Raw genomic sequence first — 17,881 nt, forward strand, 5'->3', positions numbered from 1 at the left:
TGATAATGGACAAGCTTTGGACTGGGACTCTGGACACTGAATTGGATTTGGATGTGGCTAGATTCTTGTTAATAATGTTTTTAAATGGATATTTTATAATTTATTATTTTAGCTAATGTTTAATTTATGCTATATTGTGTTTGTTTGTATGTGTAGGCATCACGTTGTTGCCAGTTGTGAGCTGCCCTGAGTCTCCATCTCCCCCACCCCCAGGAGGGTTGAGAAGGACAGGATACAAATGTTTGAAATAAATAATCAATAATATACGCTCCATGTTGAAACAGCTACCAGTTCATTTCCAAGAAGAATTCAAAGTGTTGGTTATGACCTTCAAAGATCATACAGCTTGAGTCCATGCTGTCTGAAAGGCCGTACCTCGGTTTTAAGATCTTAAGGAAAAGTTTTTTTTCTCAGTCCTACCACCTTCGCAGACATGTTTGGAAAAGAAACCTCTTGGTAGTGTTACATATATACACACAGAGACAGTTGTCTTCCTCAGGTGGCTCCTCCCAGATTGTGGAAGTCCCTCTCTCCCGTCTTTTCACAATCACACAAAGACCTTTGTATTCAGGCAGGGCTTAGGCTGAAAAACTATGTGACAAAAAGGAATTGTCATGATCTGTGTTTTTATTTTGTTTTAATATTGTTTTTAGTTCTTTGTTTTGCCATGTGCCTTCAAGTTGTTTCGAACTTGTGGCAATCCCGAGGGAAACCTATCATAGGTTATTATTATTCTTGGCCAGCAGATTTGTTCACAGGGGCTTTGCCCTTCTTTTAGCTGTACTGGTATTTAATTCTCTTTTAATTTTGTATAGAAAAAAGGTTTAACTTTATCTTGCCTTGGACCCAGCTTAACAAGATAGGTGGGGTATATAATTAATAAATAAAGGACTTTTAAAATATAACAAAACCATTATGGTGTAATGGTTTGAGTGTTATGGGTAACGGTGCATCTACACTGTAGAATTAATGTAACTTGACACCACTTTAACTGGCATGGCTCAATGCTATGGAATGCTAGAATTTGTTTGGTGAGACACCAGCTCTCTTTGACAGAGAAGGCTGAAGACTCTGGAAAACTAAAGCTTCCATGATTCCATAGCATTGAGCCATAACAGTTAAGCTGATGTCAAACCGCATTAATTCTAGAGTATAGGTACACCCCAAGACCCAGGATACCAGAATTCAAATCCTAACTCGGCCATGGAAAGGCACTTTGTGGACCATGAGGAAGTCATACTCTTTGAACCTTACTGAATGGTGAAAGTCCTGAGAATAACTCTTGCTGGAAAACCCTATGTTAAAATCACTATAAGTCAGAGTTGACTTAAGGCAAATGGCAACAATATAAAACCCTATAGCTATGTAAGTTCAAAGGCAGGTTTGGCTAATCATGCAGTCATATTTGGGGTCTACAATTCCCAACAGTGACTCTTTTCTAGTGCTGTTGAGATTTTCAGTATAACATAATGTAGATGATCAAATATTATTCCCACATTTTTTTATATACAGTATCTTTATATTAAAAGAAGCACAGTTCGTGTATATGAAGCTCTGACCTACATTCGCTACTCTACATTTCTTTGTCACATATGTTAACTTTGCTTCTGGCTCTTCTTACTGTCTTCTTTCTGTGTGCTTTGGGGGAAAAAAACTCTTATCTCCTGATCCTTTCCTCCCTGTTACTGGAAAAATATTAATTAACTAATCTGAAGAGACTCTGAATTTTCCCATCAATTTTTCAAAGTAGAATAAAGTAGTGTTTCTCTTTAGGGTTTTTCCCCACATTTTTATAGAATGCTTTGTTTTATCTCTGTATGTTATATTTATTTGAATTATATTTTATCCCTTTGATTGGTACTTTAAGGCTGTGTTAGATTTTTTTTCCTATCCATGAAACCTGACAGTTGGAGGAGATCAAACTTTTGTGATCTGGCTTCACCAGCATGCAACATGTTCTGTGCAAATGCCTTGAACTTCACACAAACACACACATCTTTAATTCCTTACCTAGTTCTCCAGCTAGCACTAGATTTGGAATGATATCATGTTGGGCCATTGGAGGAAACCAAATTGCGCCTCCTGGAGCCAGTTGCCTCATATAGAGTGAAACTTTGTTGCCCGTGCCCAGCATTTGGGAAAGTAACTTTTTGGATTACAGTTCCTAGAATGCCTCCATTCAGCTGGGATTTAATCATGGGTTGCTCGCATTATGTGGAACATTTCCATGCCAGCACCAGAGGTTCCCAGAAAAAAAGATGCTTCTTCAAGCAGATTGATTCCACATACATAGCTTGATCCATGTTTGGTAATGTCTACAATCATGATAGTAGCTATATTGAATTTCTTCATTTTGAAACACCTTTGAAGCCAACTATCCCAATGGAAAGTCCTCGAGAGTGTGTTGGACAAGGTTTAAATAATGTTAAGCATTAGTGTATAAACACTTTAGAATGACCTTCAGGAAGGCTTTTGCTGTCCTTTTGGAATCATATGCTCTAAAATAATCTAATATTAGGTAATCTCTGAAATATAACATCACAGTGAAGATCAAAGTTGCCAACAGAGGAGAAGGGAAAACAATTCTCTTGTAGTTATTTCTTCTACTAGTTTATCACCCAGCCAATGAATTTTTGACTGCTCTAGTAGAACCCTATCAGGTCAAACAGTGCTTCTATTATCAGGTCAATGAGTAGAAACAGAGATATCATTTAGGATTTGATGTGCAGTGAAAAGGCTGACATCACATTTGTGACTGAAATCTGTTTGGATAAAGAGAAGCAATGTCGGTGTGACTCTCTTAAAAAAGGAGACAAGATCTGATGGGCAAGAAGGTAGAAGTAGCTATCTCTACCTCCCTTTGTCTGAGATTTGATAGGTCAGGACTTCTTAAAGCTTTCCACTCTGGAACCTTTTTGAAATTTTTACATGACCCAGGTATATAAGTTAGGTATAAAATCAAACATTTATTGATAGCAAATCAACATTTGCAAAGCTTGATAAACAGGCTGCTTTTGCTTTTTATGAAGTACAGCTAAAGCATCTTCTGCAGAGTCCACTGCAAATTCTGCACAACAGATCTGTGCAAATGTTTAAAACAGCCCTAGGTGATATTTAGAACTTTTAGGACCTCAACATTAAGGGGACTCCATTTGGGGTCACGACCCACAGTTTAGGAAGCGGCGTTCTAGGTTATGAGTATCTATACTTTGTAATATGTCAATGAGATAGTCTCCTTCTTCTGTTACATTGCCCACTATACTGCACAGCTGTTTTCCTGACTCAGCTGGTTGATGTCTTTTTGGAAGTGGTATAGATTTCCTTCAAGATGATTGTTTTTGGAGATTTTAACTTTCATGTTTAGTCCCTCATTTAAGAATACAGGGGCTTCCATGGCAGATATGGGCCTATTTCAGTTAATATCTGGCACTCTGCATTTTATAGTCTGGATGATCTAAACATCCAGACTATACATTGTTCTATATTCACAATCTCTCTATTGGGTCTATCATGTATATTTATGTATAAATCGGTATCAATACTCAGAGAAGGGGATGATTCCTTTTCTTATAAGATACAGTACACATATTGGCCCATTGATAAGTTAACCCAGTTTTTTGGGGGTGATTTTTTATTTAAATTTCTATATTGATGAATGAGTATGTAGGATATATAGGAACTATGAAAGTCCTCCCATCTCTGCTTAACAGGAAGTAATTGCTGAGATTGACGAGGGTCTGATTGACGATTGATCGGGAAGCATCTGTCTGACTGTCCTATCCCTCCTTGTGGGAGCAACCTCTGGTGCATGGGAGAATTATCGCAGAGGTCCTACTTCTACCTGTTGTACTGGAAATCCCCCGTAGAAGAGAATAGGAACATTACTTAGCTGTTTCCTGATGGACGGGGGAACAGACTTACAGCAATGACAGCTACTCTCTTGTAAGAGAGGGGGCCAGAAGACAGTTCCATCTTGTCACCTATGCTATGTCATCAGTTGGAAGTCCCTTTACCCCCCCAGTACTAACTGCTGCTCTGGGCTAGAGTGAAGAGAGAGGGGGCCAGAAGACAGTTCCAGCTTGTCTGCTGTGCTATGCTAATAATATAATATAATATAATATAATATAATATAATATAATATAATATAATTAATATAATGTATGTGCATATTTATTTATTTATTTCGGTTGCTTCTATCCCGCCCTTCTCACCTGGGGGGGGGGGGCGCTCAGGGCGGCTTACAAAAGCGAGGCACAATTCGATGCCCGCAGTACATAATAATAGTAAAACAATAACATCAGTTATTGTTTTATAATATTTATAATCTAATGTAATACAATATAATAATATGATATTATAATTAGATATTTTATATTACATGTAATATTACTAATAATATTACAATATAATAGTATAGTACAATATACTAATATATAATCCTAATATTGTACTATACTAATAATATATTGTATGTATATATATCTTGTAAGCCACTCTGAGTCCCCTTCGGGGTGAGAAGGGCAGCACATAAAATGTTGTAAATAAATAAATAAGTGGAGAGTGAGGGAATTGGGACAGGATTAACTGCATAGCATCATGACTGCAGATTGGGAAAATTGGAGGCTAAGTTATTGACTTATCCTATTTCTTGTATGAATTGATCTACTTCCCTACACAAGCAGGCGTAGGACTATTTTGGCCAACATATGTGGTAATTTCTGGTTCCTTTAAATGCCATTTGATAACATGAAGTTATGGTCCAACGGATGGCAGCCAGATTAACTAAGAGGAGCGGTGCTCAGGAAGTATACAACTCCTCTGTTGTGCCAGCTCCACTGGCTGCCAGTCTGCTACCAGGCACAATTCAAATTCTGGCTTTAGCCTATAAAGCCCTAAACGGTGCTGGTCCAACTTACCTGTCTGAACACATCTCTCCTTATGAACGTTCCAGAACTTTAAGATCATCTGGGGAGGCCATGTGCTCAGTCCTGCCTTCGTCACAAGTGCGGTTGGTGCGGACGAGAGACAGGGCTTTCTCAGTGGTGGCCCCTCAGCTATGTAACGCTCCCCCTAAGGATATCAGATTGGCCCCTCCCTTTGAACATTTCAAAAGAGAGGCAAGACCTGGCTTTTGGAGCCGGCGATTGTGAACACAGTGTAACAGACATAGAAAAAATGGAATGGACACTGGACAATTTTTTAACAAGGAGACTCTAAGGATATGTGTTTTTATTGATTTTGCTCTGGTTTTATATTATCTGATTGTTTTTTATGGTTTTGTAATTGTATTTTATGGTCTTAGTGCCAATTGTACACCGCCCTGAGTCGCCTGCGGGCTGAGAGGGACGGTATATAAATATAGTAAGTTAATTAATTAATGGCTCATTTTGATACATAAAGACAATAATGTTAGGTCAACTTTTACTCAGTAATTTAGCTTTAACCAGTCAAACACTAGTTGCCATGGTCTCCCTGCCAATGCAAGAGTCTTGGTGATGCCCAAGAATGAAAGCACTAACCTGCTTCAGAACAGCAAAACCTGTGAGACAAGTGACACATTCCATTGTCATACTGCATTTTGGAGCTCAAAAATCTGTTAATAATTAAATCTCCTCTCTAGATGATATTAAATCATCACTAATCACATACAGATGTAAACTGCAATGAATGTGTTATAACCACAATTCCAATTCAGCTTGTGGCAAAATAATTAACTAGCCACATTTCCTTGGGATGGATTAAAAAAATATTTAATGAGACTAGTTGTGGTCAGTAGTTTCAACGGGAACTTTGCAATGAAGCGCAGTGTGGAAGCTGGAGAAGCATGGTTTTAGTGGCATCAGTGTTTGTTGTTTGTGTATTCAGTGCTGTTTCCTTTAGGCTAGATTTAGCACCATGTAAGCGCATTGATTTATTGGATTTGGAGGTGCTGCCTATCAAATGATGCAGGAAAAACAGAGTCTTAGATACTTTTGATTGTTAAAGAGGGTTTTGTGTGGGTGGGGTGAATATTAAAAGAGCTTGAACACCTGTTAGTTACTGTTTATTATTTTATGTTGCTATTCTGTAACATTAAAACTGCCTTATGCTCATTTTGTCCATATTTTATTTCTTTGAGGATATCATTTATCTAGACGACTGTGGGTAGTTTCTTATTCATTTTAACAGATACACCTTATGTGTGCATTTTGTTATCTGGCAAACTGTAATTTTTTATTTTGTGCTTAAATAAAAAAGTATACAACTGATAAAATAAAGGGAGCACAAGCAGCTAAATAATTTTAGACCAAAAACGGGAAACAGCGACCACATTGTCTGTAGCTTTAAGCAGTTCTTCCTCGGTGCATGAAACAGGTATTGTGGATAAGCATACAGATACTGAGTTGTTCGTTCTGCTCCACAGTCACACAAGATGGAGGATTCTTCTAGGTAGTACCATTTTGCCAGGTTGTCTTTTGATCTGCCAACGCCACTTTTGAGTCTGTTCATGGACTTCCAAGTAGTCCATTCTTGGTTTGCCCCTGGAGGAAGATCCTTGTATGGGGTCATTCAGTTGGAATTTCCTGATTTTTCTGCCCACGGGGATATTCTTGCGGTTGCTGGAGGAACACTAAAAGGGGTGGTGATTCTCATAAAACTTTTACTTGATTTAAGTCTATTGAGAGGAGTCTAATAGCCATAGAGTGGGTGGCTTTCACATTGTTCACATTGCTTACCTACAAAGCCCTAAACGGTTTGGGACCTGCCTACCTGAGTGACCGCATCTCCATTTATGAACCCACACGCTCACTTCGATCATCTGGTGAGGCCCTGCTCGTGATTCCGCCGGCGTCACAAGCACGACTGGTGGGGACACGAGACAGGGCCTTCTCTGTGGTGGCCCCCCGACTCTGGAACACCCTCCCAAAAGATCTTAGACAAGCCCCTACATTGGCAGTCTTTAGAAAGAACTTGAAGACTTGGCTGTTCCGATGTGCCTTTCCTGAATAGGAAATCTCCATTAACAAATCCTCGAAGCACTTTAGTAGTACTAAGACGATTGCACACCGCACACTGCACTTGCCCTATAATCCTCGTATACCTCCTGCCACATCAGCACTTTTAACCTTGTACCCACTACTCTGGCCCGGCCCAGTTTTATCGTTTTGATATGTTGTTCATTGCATGTCGTTAATATTGCTTTAACTGTTTTTAATTTTGCTTTGGTGTTATATTGTTTATGTTGTGTTTTTGTGGCCTTGGCCTTTGTAAGCCGCATCGAGTCTTTCGGGAGATGCTAGCGGGGTACAAATAAAGTTAATAATAATAATAATAAAATAATAATTGTTCAGCTTTATTTCTCTCGCAATTAGTAGCAACTTCCTATTGCATGTCGGGAGGAGGGGGGCAATGCCAGCTAGCTTATAAAGTCTATCAGTAGGTGTAGGTTTAAAACATCCTGTGATTATTCTACATGTTTCATTCAGTGCTATAATAACCTGCTTCACATGGGCAGACTTGTGCCTAACAGGGCACACATATTCAACAGTTGCGTAGGACAAGGTCAGGGCTGATGTTCTTATTAATCAGTAAGCCTCACCTTCATCCGGGGATTTGAAAGGCTCCCTGGCTGGGGCTGAAGACCCATCAAGTTTGCTACCAGTGGCCTTGCTCCACAACTGAAAATGTAGGCCCAAAGTTTTCCAGACTTGCAAGGGCCTGCATCCAAGCACCTTACTCAGAGCTTGGCTGCAGGCCCTGGCCGGCCCGGGTACTTTGAGCCTATGCATGTGGCAATTGATCTGAAAAACAGGCTTGGAGCCAGCACCCACTCCCGTCTCCCGATTTTATTTTCATTACAGGAGGGGCCTTCCTGTTCCGTGCCATCTGAAAGGATAGAACAAAATGAAAACATGAATCAAATGGATTATACAGATACTGGGCCCATGACTAGTAGATAGCCATGTTGTTTGAGGTTCTGGATAATTTCCATATCATTGGTGTGGTAAATACACCCCCTATCTTAGTCTGAATTTTGAATAAAATTGAGTTTGAATTTTGAATAAATACATTTTAAGGATATATGTGTCAAATATAAACATTCTTTAATCTAAGTGTACTAAGGAAAGAAATATAATAATAGTTGAAACAAATTATATATGGCTAAAAAATGAGAGAACATTGTTTTTTTCTTACATTTACCTGACAAAACCATGGCTCTGCTTCCGAGAATTATCTTGGCTCACAAAAAGATTTGCATTAATAGCTTATACCATTTGCAAAATCATTAACAATGATATCTATTGAGTTTCTTTTATCTTCATAATGATTACAAATTGCTAAAGTACTCTAAATATAGGGCTGGTTTTTCATCTTGCTGTGTAATGATTCTTTGCATTATAAACTTCAGCTCAACTAATTAGGAAGCAAAACTCATAGTATTCAGTTCCTACACTGAACCTGTAGGGCACCAAACCGAACCTTAAACACAAGGTGCCATCCACCAGTACCAGGCTGTGCTCTCAAACATAAGCCCCTTAAAAATAAATGGAGTCTACTTTGTTACTCAATAGAATTCAAGGGGATAAACAGAATACAATTGGGTGATTATGTCAAATGAAGTGAGGGAGCTTACAATAAAGAAGGGATGTTAATCTACCTCTTACACCCTCAAAAAATGTCACAGGACTGTACCAAGTAAGGAATGATTTACGTAGTAGTGTTGCTCTGAGGGTTTCATTCTGAAGTCTACACTGTTCTTTAAACATTATGGTAGATAGTGGCTTCTGTGTCCATGTGGCAGTATATTTTAGTCCAAACTTGACAGGAAATATCCAAGGTGCTAAACCCAATCCACAAAATATTTACTACATCTTACATGAGATATAAATGTGTGCGCGTGTGTGATACACACACACACACACGTAGACTTTGAGACTGGCTCTTCAAGCAGGATGCCTAATTCAGCTGCTCATCTGGTTTACTGTTTGTGGTTCTTCTCTCATAGTGCCTGTTTTAAGAGAAGGAAATCCTGCGACTCACTGGCATACTGTCAAGGAAGGCATGCACTAGTTTACATTGTCAGACTTCTGCCTTCAGCGTTTCTTGAGGGCAGATTTTGCAAAATCTCTGTGGAGCAACACCTTAGCCCTTGCGGTCAGGTACAAGCAGAGAACATTAAACATTATGTTTGACACTGTCTCTTTTATGAAGCAATAAGAGAAAGGACATTGTGTGAGATTACTGAGAGCTTCACACTGGATCAAAAGTGGAATGTATTAACTACTTGTTGGCAGTTCCATTTCCTTATGTCCATTATCAAATTGCTATTTCTACTGTGTTATCTTTCAAAATTAGAATGAGAATTGTACCAACTAATCCTGAGAGACATCTGGCTGAGTTGTACTCTTAACCTGGGTATTTTTTAATCATTTTCCAACTATTCTTTTGTACTTTTAATCTAATTTCACATGTATGGCTTGTACTACAGTTCTAACAATACATTTATTTAAAAAACAAAAAGTGAAAAAACTGTCTTAACTCATGTTACATTTTGTTTGCTTGCTAAACATTTGCTAAACATTATTAAAAATAAAATTGCTCTCAAATGTTCCTTGGTTGCATGTTCCGAGCATTGGTAAAAATTGTAAAAGGATTAAAAAATCTTGTGCTGTAATATAAATTCATATCACTGGACCTCAAAGGATGTTTCATTGCTATGAAAGACAGAATAGGAACAGTTAATCACTTCTTTCACTTCTCCCAGGGATAAAATAAACTAAAGGCTAGTGTTTACAGGCAGCCGAGATAAAGGAAAGGAATTGTACTGACCTGTATTGTTTTTTCCATCTATAATCTAATGTTGTTTCCACCATTGCCCATCCCTCAGCTGTTTTCTGTATAAACAGTTCAAGAAATGTTTTGGCATTAGTTTCTCAGTTGCTCAGGCATAAAATATAATAAAGCAGAAGACTAATGTAAGGTCACACATCAGTCTCTTATTTGTCTTCTTGGTAGTTCGAAACCTTGAGTTCATTTGGATCTGCTTTCATGTAACTTTGAGTTCTTATATCAGGAGAAAGATGGTATAAAAATAAAGAAAATCAAGAAATCTATAGAGGATACAGCCTACCCACACTTAAAACCAAATCATTCATATTTGCAATCTGTATAGGTTAGTATTCTAAGCTAAATACAAATAATAGATGATAGCTCTTTAAACATGTTGCAACAATGAACTTGTAGATTCACCATTTTATTTACAAAATTGATGTGTAAATAAATTGTTTTTGGATTTAAGAAACAAACCATAACAATAGTGATGATGATGATGATGATGATGATGATGATATAAAATTTTATTTGTATTCTGCCCTTTCTCCCCAAGGGGACTTGGCAGATTCCGACATAACAATGACAGACATTCCGTGCCTACATAAAAAACACAATAGTAACATAACATCCCAGAAAAATTCCATATATGAAAGTAATATTAAATTAACTAACATCAAATTAAAGCCTAACATGAGTAAATTAAATCTAACACCAATAAATTAAACTACACATAGACAAAATTCTATAACATAAATCTAAACAAAACATCCACATTAGTGTACAACCAAATTTGTAAATTGATTTGAATTTTTTACAATATCCAAAACTTAATGTGAGTAGCCAATCTTATTTCCAAAAAGCACAAAGTAGTTTAAGTTAGAAGGTAAAGAACACATTGTGTGTATGTTATGGAAAGGCACAAACATTAATTAGCAAAAGAAAGAAACTGCTCTCCTGTTGCCCTGTAAAAGGACTTCTGCGCAAATTTCTGTAGAATTTTTTTCTTTTTCTATTGTTTATATTACCAAATAGTTTGTATATTAAAAACAAAATAGTAAAAAACATTACATTCTGAAGACACACAACTACATTTACATATTCTTTGCTTTAATGCAGAGTTCCTATCAACAAATTAAAAGGAAATAAAAATGTGGGAAATGCAAAAGTGGATGAATGTAAGAGCAGGGAAATTAACTATTCAAATACCCAGATATCACAGTGAGACTATATTGCCTCTTAGGAAAGGATAAAACTAAGAGCTTCCTGTTTAGATTACATGATGAGAATCCTTTTCCCCTCATTTTGTTAAAATAGCTCTTCAAGTCACACCATGGATATAGATAAAATGGGTAATAAATATGTACAAAGAAAATTTATTAACTTAGTTCCTGCCTATTATTAGAGTCAGACTAGTTTTGTGTCTGAAGTCATAATTTTACAAACACAATGACCATTAATCATATGGAATCCTGCGGATCCACATAAATCTCTATCCGGGAGGTTTTTCTACTCCTTGCTCTACTGGCTTTTTTTTAACCCACTTACCCCTCCTAACGGATTGATTCACAAAAGAGCATTGCTGGCACAGTTTTCTCACTTGTACTTGATCCAACCCTTCTCAATGGGGCTTTTTGGCAGAGAGCAGAATTGCTAGTGAGTTGCTATTGTCAGCACTGTTGAAGCTTTTTATGAAGTTCCTCATGGGGTTGTTTCTTGGAAGACATTATGGTAGGTACTGGCGGTATCTCTTAAAGATGTATGGTGGTTTCTATAAGCATCATTCTTCCAGAATTTCAAAATGATTTTTTAAAACGCCACAGTCTTTGCCTATCACAGAGAAACACAGTTGGCTAGAAAGAGTCAATTGGGCAGATTGATTACCTTTCTTAAGTTTTCTGAGATGACAAGTATTCCAGGCTATGAAAGAATGGAATTGGTAATTTCCCAGTCTTTTTCACTCTTTGAAATTCTCCTTATTTATAAACTTAATGTCAGTACTTGGGTGTTGTGGTTTTTGAGGTAACTTACAAGTATTCATAAAGAGAACTCTCATGAGAGAGGAGCAGAAACATGATGACAAGTCACAATTTCTTCATGTTCATTTGACTCTCTACAACATTTCTACATAAGGTATTGTAGTAGGTATTTATATTATGCTAAAAGATTTTAGCTTTTCTGTGCATGTGTAGAGAGATGGCAAAAGGAATGCGTATGTTTACCCATCCATATAGTTTAAGTTCACCTACAAACTCGAGGCATGTAGCACTGTCAATTTGGGTGGGTCTGTATAGACAGCTTACTAATGCTTACTTGCTCTTTTTCATGTGTGTATGCACTTTTGCATGTGATTTTCTTTTACATTTCCTGGCCAGAAATCACCTTCTCTGGCTAGAAGTGCAAATATTGCATACAAGTTATTAAATGTATGTTATAAAATATAACAGGGAAAGTAAACACTGCCTAGAGGGATTGCTCCACTAATGAGCAAGAATTCTCCAAAGATATATAAAATGATACGTTTTCCCAGCTATCAAAAAATCTAATTGTTATTTATGCTTTTCTCTTTTCTGTAGGGAGAAGCTGTCTGTGGCTCGGCTGCAGCAGGAAGTTGCACGAAGTAAGAGTGACAAAACAATGGTGAGTTTCGGAAGTAATTTGCTCTTTATTTCCAGTTGTCCCCTTCCCATTCAAACTTCAAAGGCATTTGTTTTCATTTGAACCAAAATAGAAGTTCCCAGTTTTTATCAATGAGGCAATGCTGTTTAGAAATGCATTCTTTCTTTTGAGGTCAGGAGTTGTGGGAGAATCCCAGGGAAAATGTTATCTTTCTGGCTTCCTTTGACTGCTGATGACTGTGTGAAAAATCATAGTAATTAGGCACATAAATAGGCAATTTGTGACTGTTAGATACACTTGATTAGTAATTACTGACAAAGAAAGCAATGAAAACAACCAAAAGATTGATCATGTTCCTTGTCTTCTATTCATTCATTTTTGCCTCTCTGTCTTGTTTGTGATAGTAATTTTCTTTTTTAGTTAAATGTTAGAACTGATCTCACTTTGTTTTGCCAGTAGATCAAGCTTTAGTGAATTTTCTTGTATTTTCCAATTCTACAACATCTTGGTAAATGTCTGTTTGTACTGAGTTGTGGGATCACGGTTTATAACAAACTTTGGACAGTTAAACTATCAGCAACCCTCCCATTTCTCACCTCAGTACTTTTAGTTAGATTGCTTAGCAATTAACCAGAGTTTGTTTTAAAGGATAGTTCCTGGTTACACCTAACAAGAATGCTGGTTAGTATGCACCAGTAAGAATGATGAAACCAAATTCTGGTAAATTCTTGTATGTGGTGAGGTAGAACAGGTAATTGAGTCCAAAATCACACAAATCCAAGGGTTGAAGAAGTCTCCTAGAGGCTAATACTCGTTGTGCTAAACTATGGTTGACAGTGGCATATGAACATGCTCAAAGTTTATGTATTGGCTTTTCTGTTATGGAAAATACTCCATGAAGACAAATGGTTATACCAAAACGATTCTGTAAACCAGAGCTTTCCAAACTGTGTTGCGACAAGTTAGTGTGTCTGCCGAGTGTGTAGATGTGCTATGTGAACATAATGAGAAATGACAAAAATCTTGGAAATGTATGTCATTATGTTACAAATCATATGTTTTCACAAATATGTATACATGAAAGGTTTTCATGAGATATGTTGTGTCCCCAGGACATCTTGAAATGGCAGTCTTTGATCATGGTTCAATCTCTGGGCCAGCAAAAGCTCAACTAGTTTAGCTAATAAAAGAACATATTTATGGAGATAGGTCAGATGACCATGTCTTCTCAATGTTAAAGCTTTTCAATTTGGTTTATTCACAAAACCAGCTAGGGAGCATCTTCATATCTACACGTTGTTGTTTACAGGAACATGGTATGATATGGTTGGACCTCCATATCTATGTATTCTGCATCCATAGAGTCAACCACCCACTGCTTGAAAATATTTCTAAAAATCCAAAAACACTGATTTTGCCATTTTATATAAGGGACAGCATTTTACTATACATATTGTATATAATAGGACTTAGATGCTTAATTTCTATTTGGGTTCTACAGAATCTATGGATTCTTAAGTTTTATTTGGGTTCCACAGGAGATCCAGGAACAAAACCTTAGGAAATACTTGATGAAAAAGTGTCTGCATTGTTCGCAAGTTAGTAAAGTTGTGTAAGTTACATATTTTTAGAGGCTTGTGATTCTCATTCATTATATTTTAATTTAGGTTGGCATGACATCTGTGGGTTAGCCTTCTCATAGTTGACATCTGTAAGTCCTCCCCAAACATGATCTTCAGTTCCTAGTAATAAACCTTTCCATCAATAAGCAACACTATGGCATGTGGCTTGGCTCTGTATCCATCAATTCATTTGTAGATTAAAGAGGTCAGGAATAACATGTGTCCCAAAAATAGTTGAACAGTTAAAGGAAAGATTTTGAGATGGAGCTGGTGCAATGTTGAAATTGTAGGAGTCATTACACTGGTGCTTAGTTTTGAAGATTATTGTATCAGAAGAAAGTACAGTACCTGTCCTGTTAGAATGAATATCAGAATGAATATCAATGGTTGTGAAATAATAATATGCCCTTTCACTGTATTCTATCAAGTCTACATTAATGTAATGTTCTTTTCAATACTATAATTCTACTGCAAAGTTGTCCTTGAAAACTGCACCTCTGTTTTGAGTTTTTTCTGTCTCTGAATGTTTTTTGCTTCAGAATTGACTTAATTGCTCAAGATGTTATGTTTCTCTTTGATACGCCCCTTTTGCCTTTTTTTTTTTTAATTTAAGGAAAGTTCCATGCATGGAAGAAATCTTTTGTACACATGTCTTTCTGTTGACAGAGTAAAAATTTGGAATTCAACCATAACATCTTTTTTTTCTAAAAAAAAACAAAAACAAAAACAAAACAAAAAACCCAGGGAGTGTCAGTCATCTTAGCTATTGCAAAAGAATATCTGCTTGGATCACTTACAACTATAAGGATGCATCATTTCTGATGCATCATTTCTGGCTTTCGTACTTGGATCCATTTTCCTACTACGTAGTGGCTACAGCATGCATGTGCAGGGCTTTAGGGAACGTACAGAGTTCTAGCAGAGGCTTTTTGAGTAGCAGCTGCTCTGGCAGCAGGATACTAATTGCAACCAGCACCTTGTACAGTTAACCACTTGTGTGGCTGGGCCTCAGCAAATATCTCTGTTCCATACCCCTGAGGGAAGAGTAGCTGTATCCTGCTGTGTATGATGGTCGCTCTCACTTCCACTGCTGATGAAATGCATGATTCAAGGGACATTACAACTTGAATCCTGAAGATTTTCCACATGCAACTCTAATAATGTCATTCAAGGAAGCATAGTGGGAGAAAAAAAATCCCTTCTGGCCGAAGCTTCTGTATATGTATTCATGAAGAAAGGACGTAGACTCCACTAGACATTTGTTCTTGTAGAATAGTGGTAGGCAACATCATAAGAACAAGAGATCAATATACCTCTTGGGATGCACTTTCCCCCTCCCCTGCTCTGAAATAGCACTCCATCCCAAAATGGTGATTGCCAATGATGTTGTGACACTTCTTGTTTTCATTTTGAGAAGTACTCAAATGAAAATACACATTTCTATCTCCGTCCCTATCCCCGCCCCCGGGATGGGTCTGTGTAGGGCTGAGGGTGATCCTGTTGGCTCTTCTTTTGAATTTCACATAAGAAACACCTTCAATTGGCAAAAAAAAAAAAAAAAAAAACCAACAAAAATATGAAGAATATCTTGGAGAGTTGAAAGCCATGTGGTGGGCTTCAGGAGCCACAAAAGTCAGATCTAAGGCCACATGCAGCCAACACACCACACTTTGCTCATCTCAAATAGAAAATAAAAACAGAGAGAAAATGCATGATGATAAACAAAAGGATGTGTGCCACAGGACTGATTACACTGATATTTATAAGCTAAACAATGTATAATGGACTAGGTAATTACAAGGGTTTGTGTGTGTGTGCACAAGGCAGAAGACAGAGGCTTGAATTGGTCCATTCAGGAAGGTTTTGATCTAGTACAGTTCATCCAGAATGTTACCTCAAAGACAGGCTGTTTCCAGTCCAGTTTCTGAGTCCAGTGGTTGGAGGTACTAGGGTATGCTTCACATGGCCCAGATACCTGTCATGATCATAAGATGCTGGTAGCTTTTTTCTTTTTCTGAAGTTTATCAAAGACATTTGTAAGTTCATTTAAATGAAATTTTCCAAGAGAGAATGAACTGCATGAAAAAAGGTTTTACCTTTCCTGCAGCCTTTTCTTGCAGTATACAAAATGCACCTTTGTCTAATGGCTGGCTAAATATTTGAAGCAAGTAAATAGAGAACATTCAAATTTGCCTGGTATATGTAAAGGGCGTGCTCTTGTAGAGTGCAGATAGCACTGAGAAATGTTCTGATCAGTCTGTACCAGTGAGGAAAAATAGACCAATGCAGTACCTGAGACAGTACAAGTGAGCAGCTTGATCTTTTGAAGGTTAAGTGATGGAGCCAGCAAGGTCAAGCTCCTTGGCTCTCTTGTCTCAAGGAAAGCAAACTGTGTTGTAAAAGTCTAGGGTAGTGATTCTCAACTCTCAGAAATCCTAACAGCTAGCAAAATGGCTGGCATTTCTGGAAGTTGTAGGCCAAAACACCTGGAGACCCATAGGTTGAGAACCACTGGTCTAGGGACAGTTAGGTGTTTCCTGGATCAGTGTCCTTAACAAGGTTTAGCTATCTAGATGGCATCATTACAAACAAAAAGCTTGCCTTCCTACTCTGGCACCAAGCTTGAGCCTTGAGCAGTTGCAAGTCAGGGAGCTTTTATTCATATACGGCCCTCCAAGGTTATTTACCTGGCCCTCGCTCAGGGTCAACCTAAGTCTGAAACAACTTGAAAGCACACAACAACAACAACAACAACAACAACAACAACAACAACAACAATCCTATTTCATCAGCTAAAAACAGGCCCACACTTCCCATTGAAATACTAATAAGTTTATATTGGTTAAAATTGTTCTTCCTTTTAATTCTTGTATTGTTTTTAAGTGGGTGTTTTTGCACTACAAATAAGGTATGTGCAGTGTGTGTAGGAATTCATTTATGTTTTTCTTTTTTCAAATTATAATCCGGCCCTCCAACAGTTTGAGGGACTGTAATCTGGCCATCTGTTTAAAAAGTTTGAGGACCCCTGATAAAGACTTTTGGAATCAAAGTGGAGATTGTTAGACAAGAAGGAGGTGTTTCTTTCTGCTAAGATTTTTCATCTGTTTGTATGATTGGCTTGTATTTGATTTTACTAAGCCACAAGTAGTTTCTACATTTTCAGCATAAATTGATTTAAGAATATCCTGTGCAGGCTTTACTTCCTTGAACGCAAGGCTCCTTGTCAGTCTTCCTACTATAGCTGGTCTACAGGGGTTATGATGACAGTATCTTGCCCTATCACAGTCATATCAGCCAGAAGTAGTTAGACAGTATAACAATTAAGAAGGAAAAGTAAATACTGCTATGAAAGCATTGTCCTTTGAAGTGGTTATCCTTGAACTCTTGCCTTAACAGATGTGTCAAATGTAGTACAGAAGCAAACATTATACGTGAGTTTAAGGCACAAAGGTGACATCCAGGGAAAAGGTGACTGCCTTGTGCAACTGTATTTGAATATCAGCATGACTCATTATGTGAAACACAAAGCACCTTGGCAGAGATAGCCTTATGTAGGGACATCTGCATTTGCTTTTCTTGTGGAGATTTAACTAGTATGTTTAAGATTTTTCCCCCATCATGTCTAGAGTAGCTTTCCTCCAAACAGGTGATTTATATGACTTGGTGGTATTCATTACTAAAGTTACATGTATTTTTAAATATGTTTTAATGGTACTATTGGGGCTTTATCTATGTATGTTTCTGGGTATCGCACTTCTGTTTTGTAAGCTGTTATGAATACTTTGCCAGGAAACAGAAGAGGAAGGTCTAATCATCAGTGCCATCTTACG

At 37.5% G+C, this 17,881-nt stretch overlaps 1 protein-coding gene across 4 annotated transcripts in view; it reads left to right on the forward strand.

The window, feature by feature from the left end:
* The window catches only part of NCKAP5 (NCK associated protein 5), a 797,184-nt gene that overhangs the window by 338,991 nt on the left and 440,312 nt on the right, over positions 1-17,881 (forward strand). For all 4 annotated transcript variants that reach the window (XM_060775780.2, XM_060775773.2, XM_060775800.2 and 1 more), the window contains one exon: positions 12,387-12,450. In XM_060775780.2, the coding sequence (XP_060631763.2) occupies positions 12,387-12,450 (64 nt within the window). The remainder of the gene's footprint in view (positions 1-12,386; positions 12,451-17,881) is intronic.

This window comes from Anolis sagrei, chromosome 1 (assembly GCF_037176765.1).
Source record: "Anolis sagrei isolate rAnoSag1 chromosome 1, rAnoSag1.mat, whole genome shotgun sequence".
NCBI classification, from domain to species: domain Eukaryota; kingdom Metazoa; phylum Chordata; class Lepidosauria; order Squamata; family Dactyloidae; genus Anolis; species Anolis sagrei.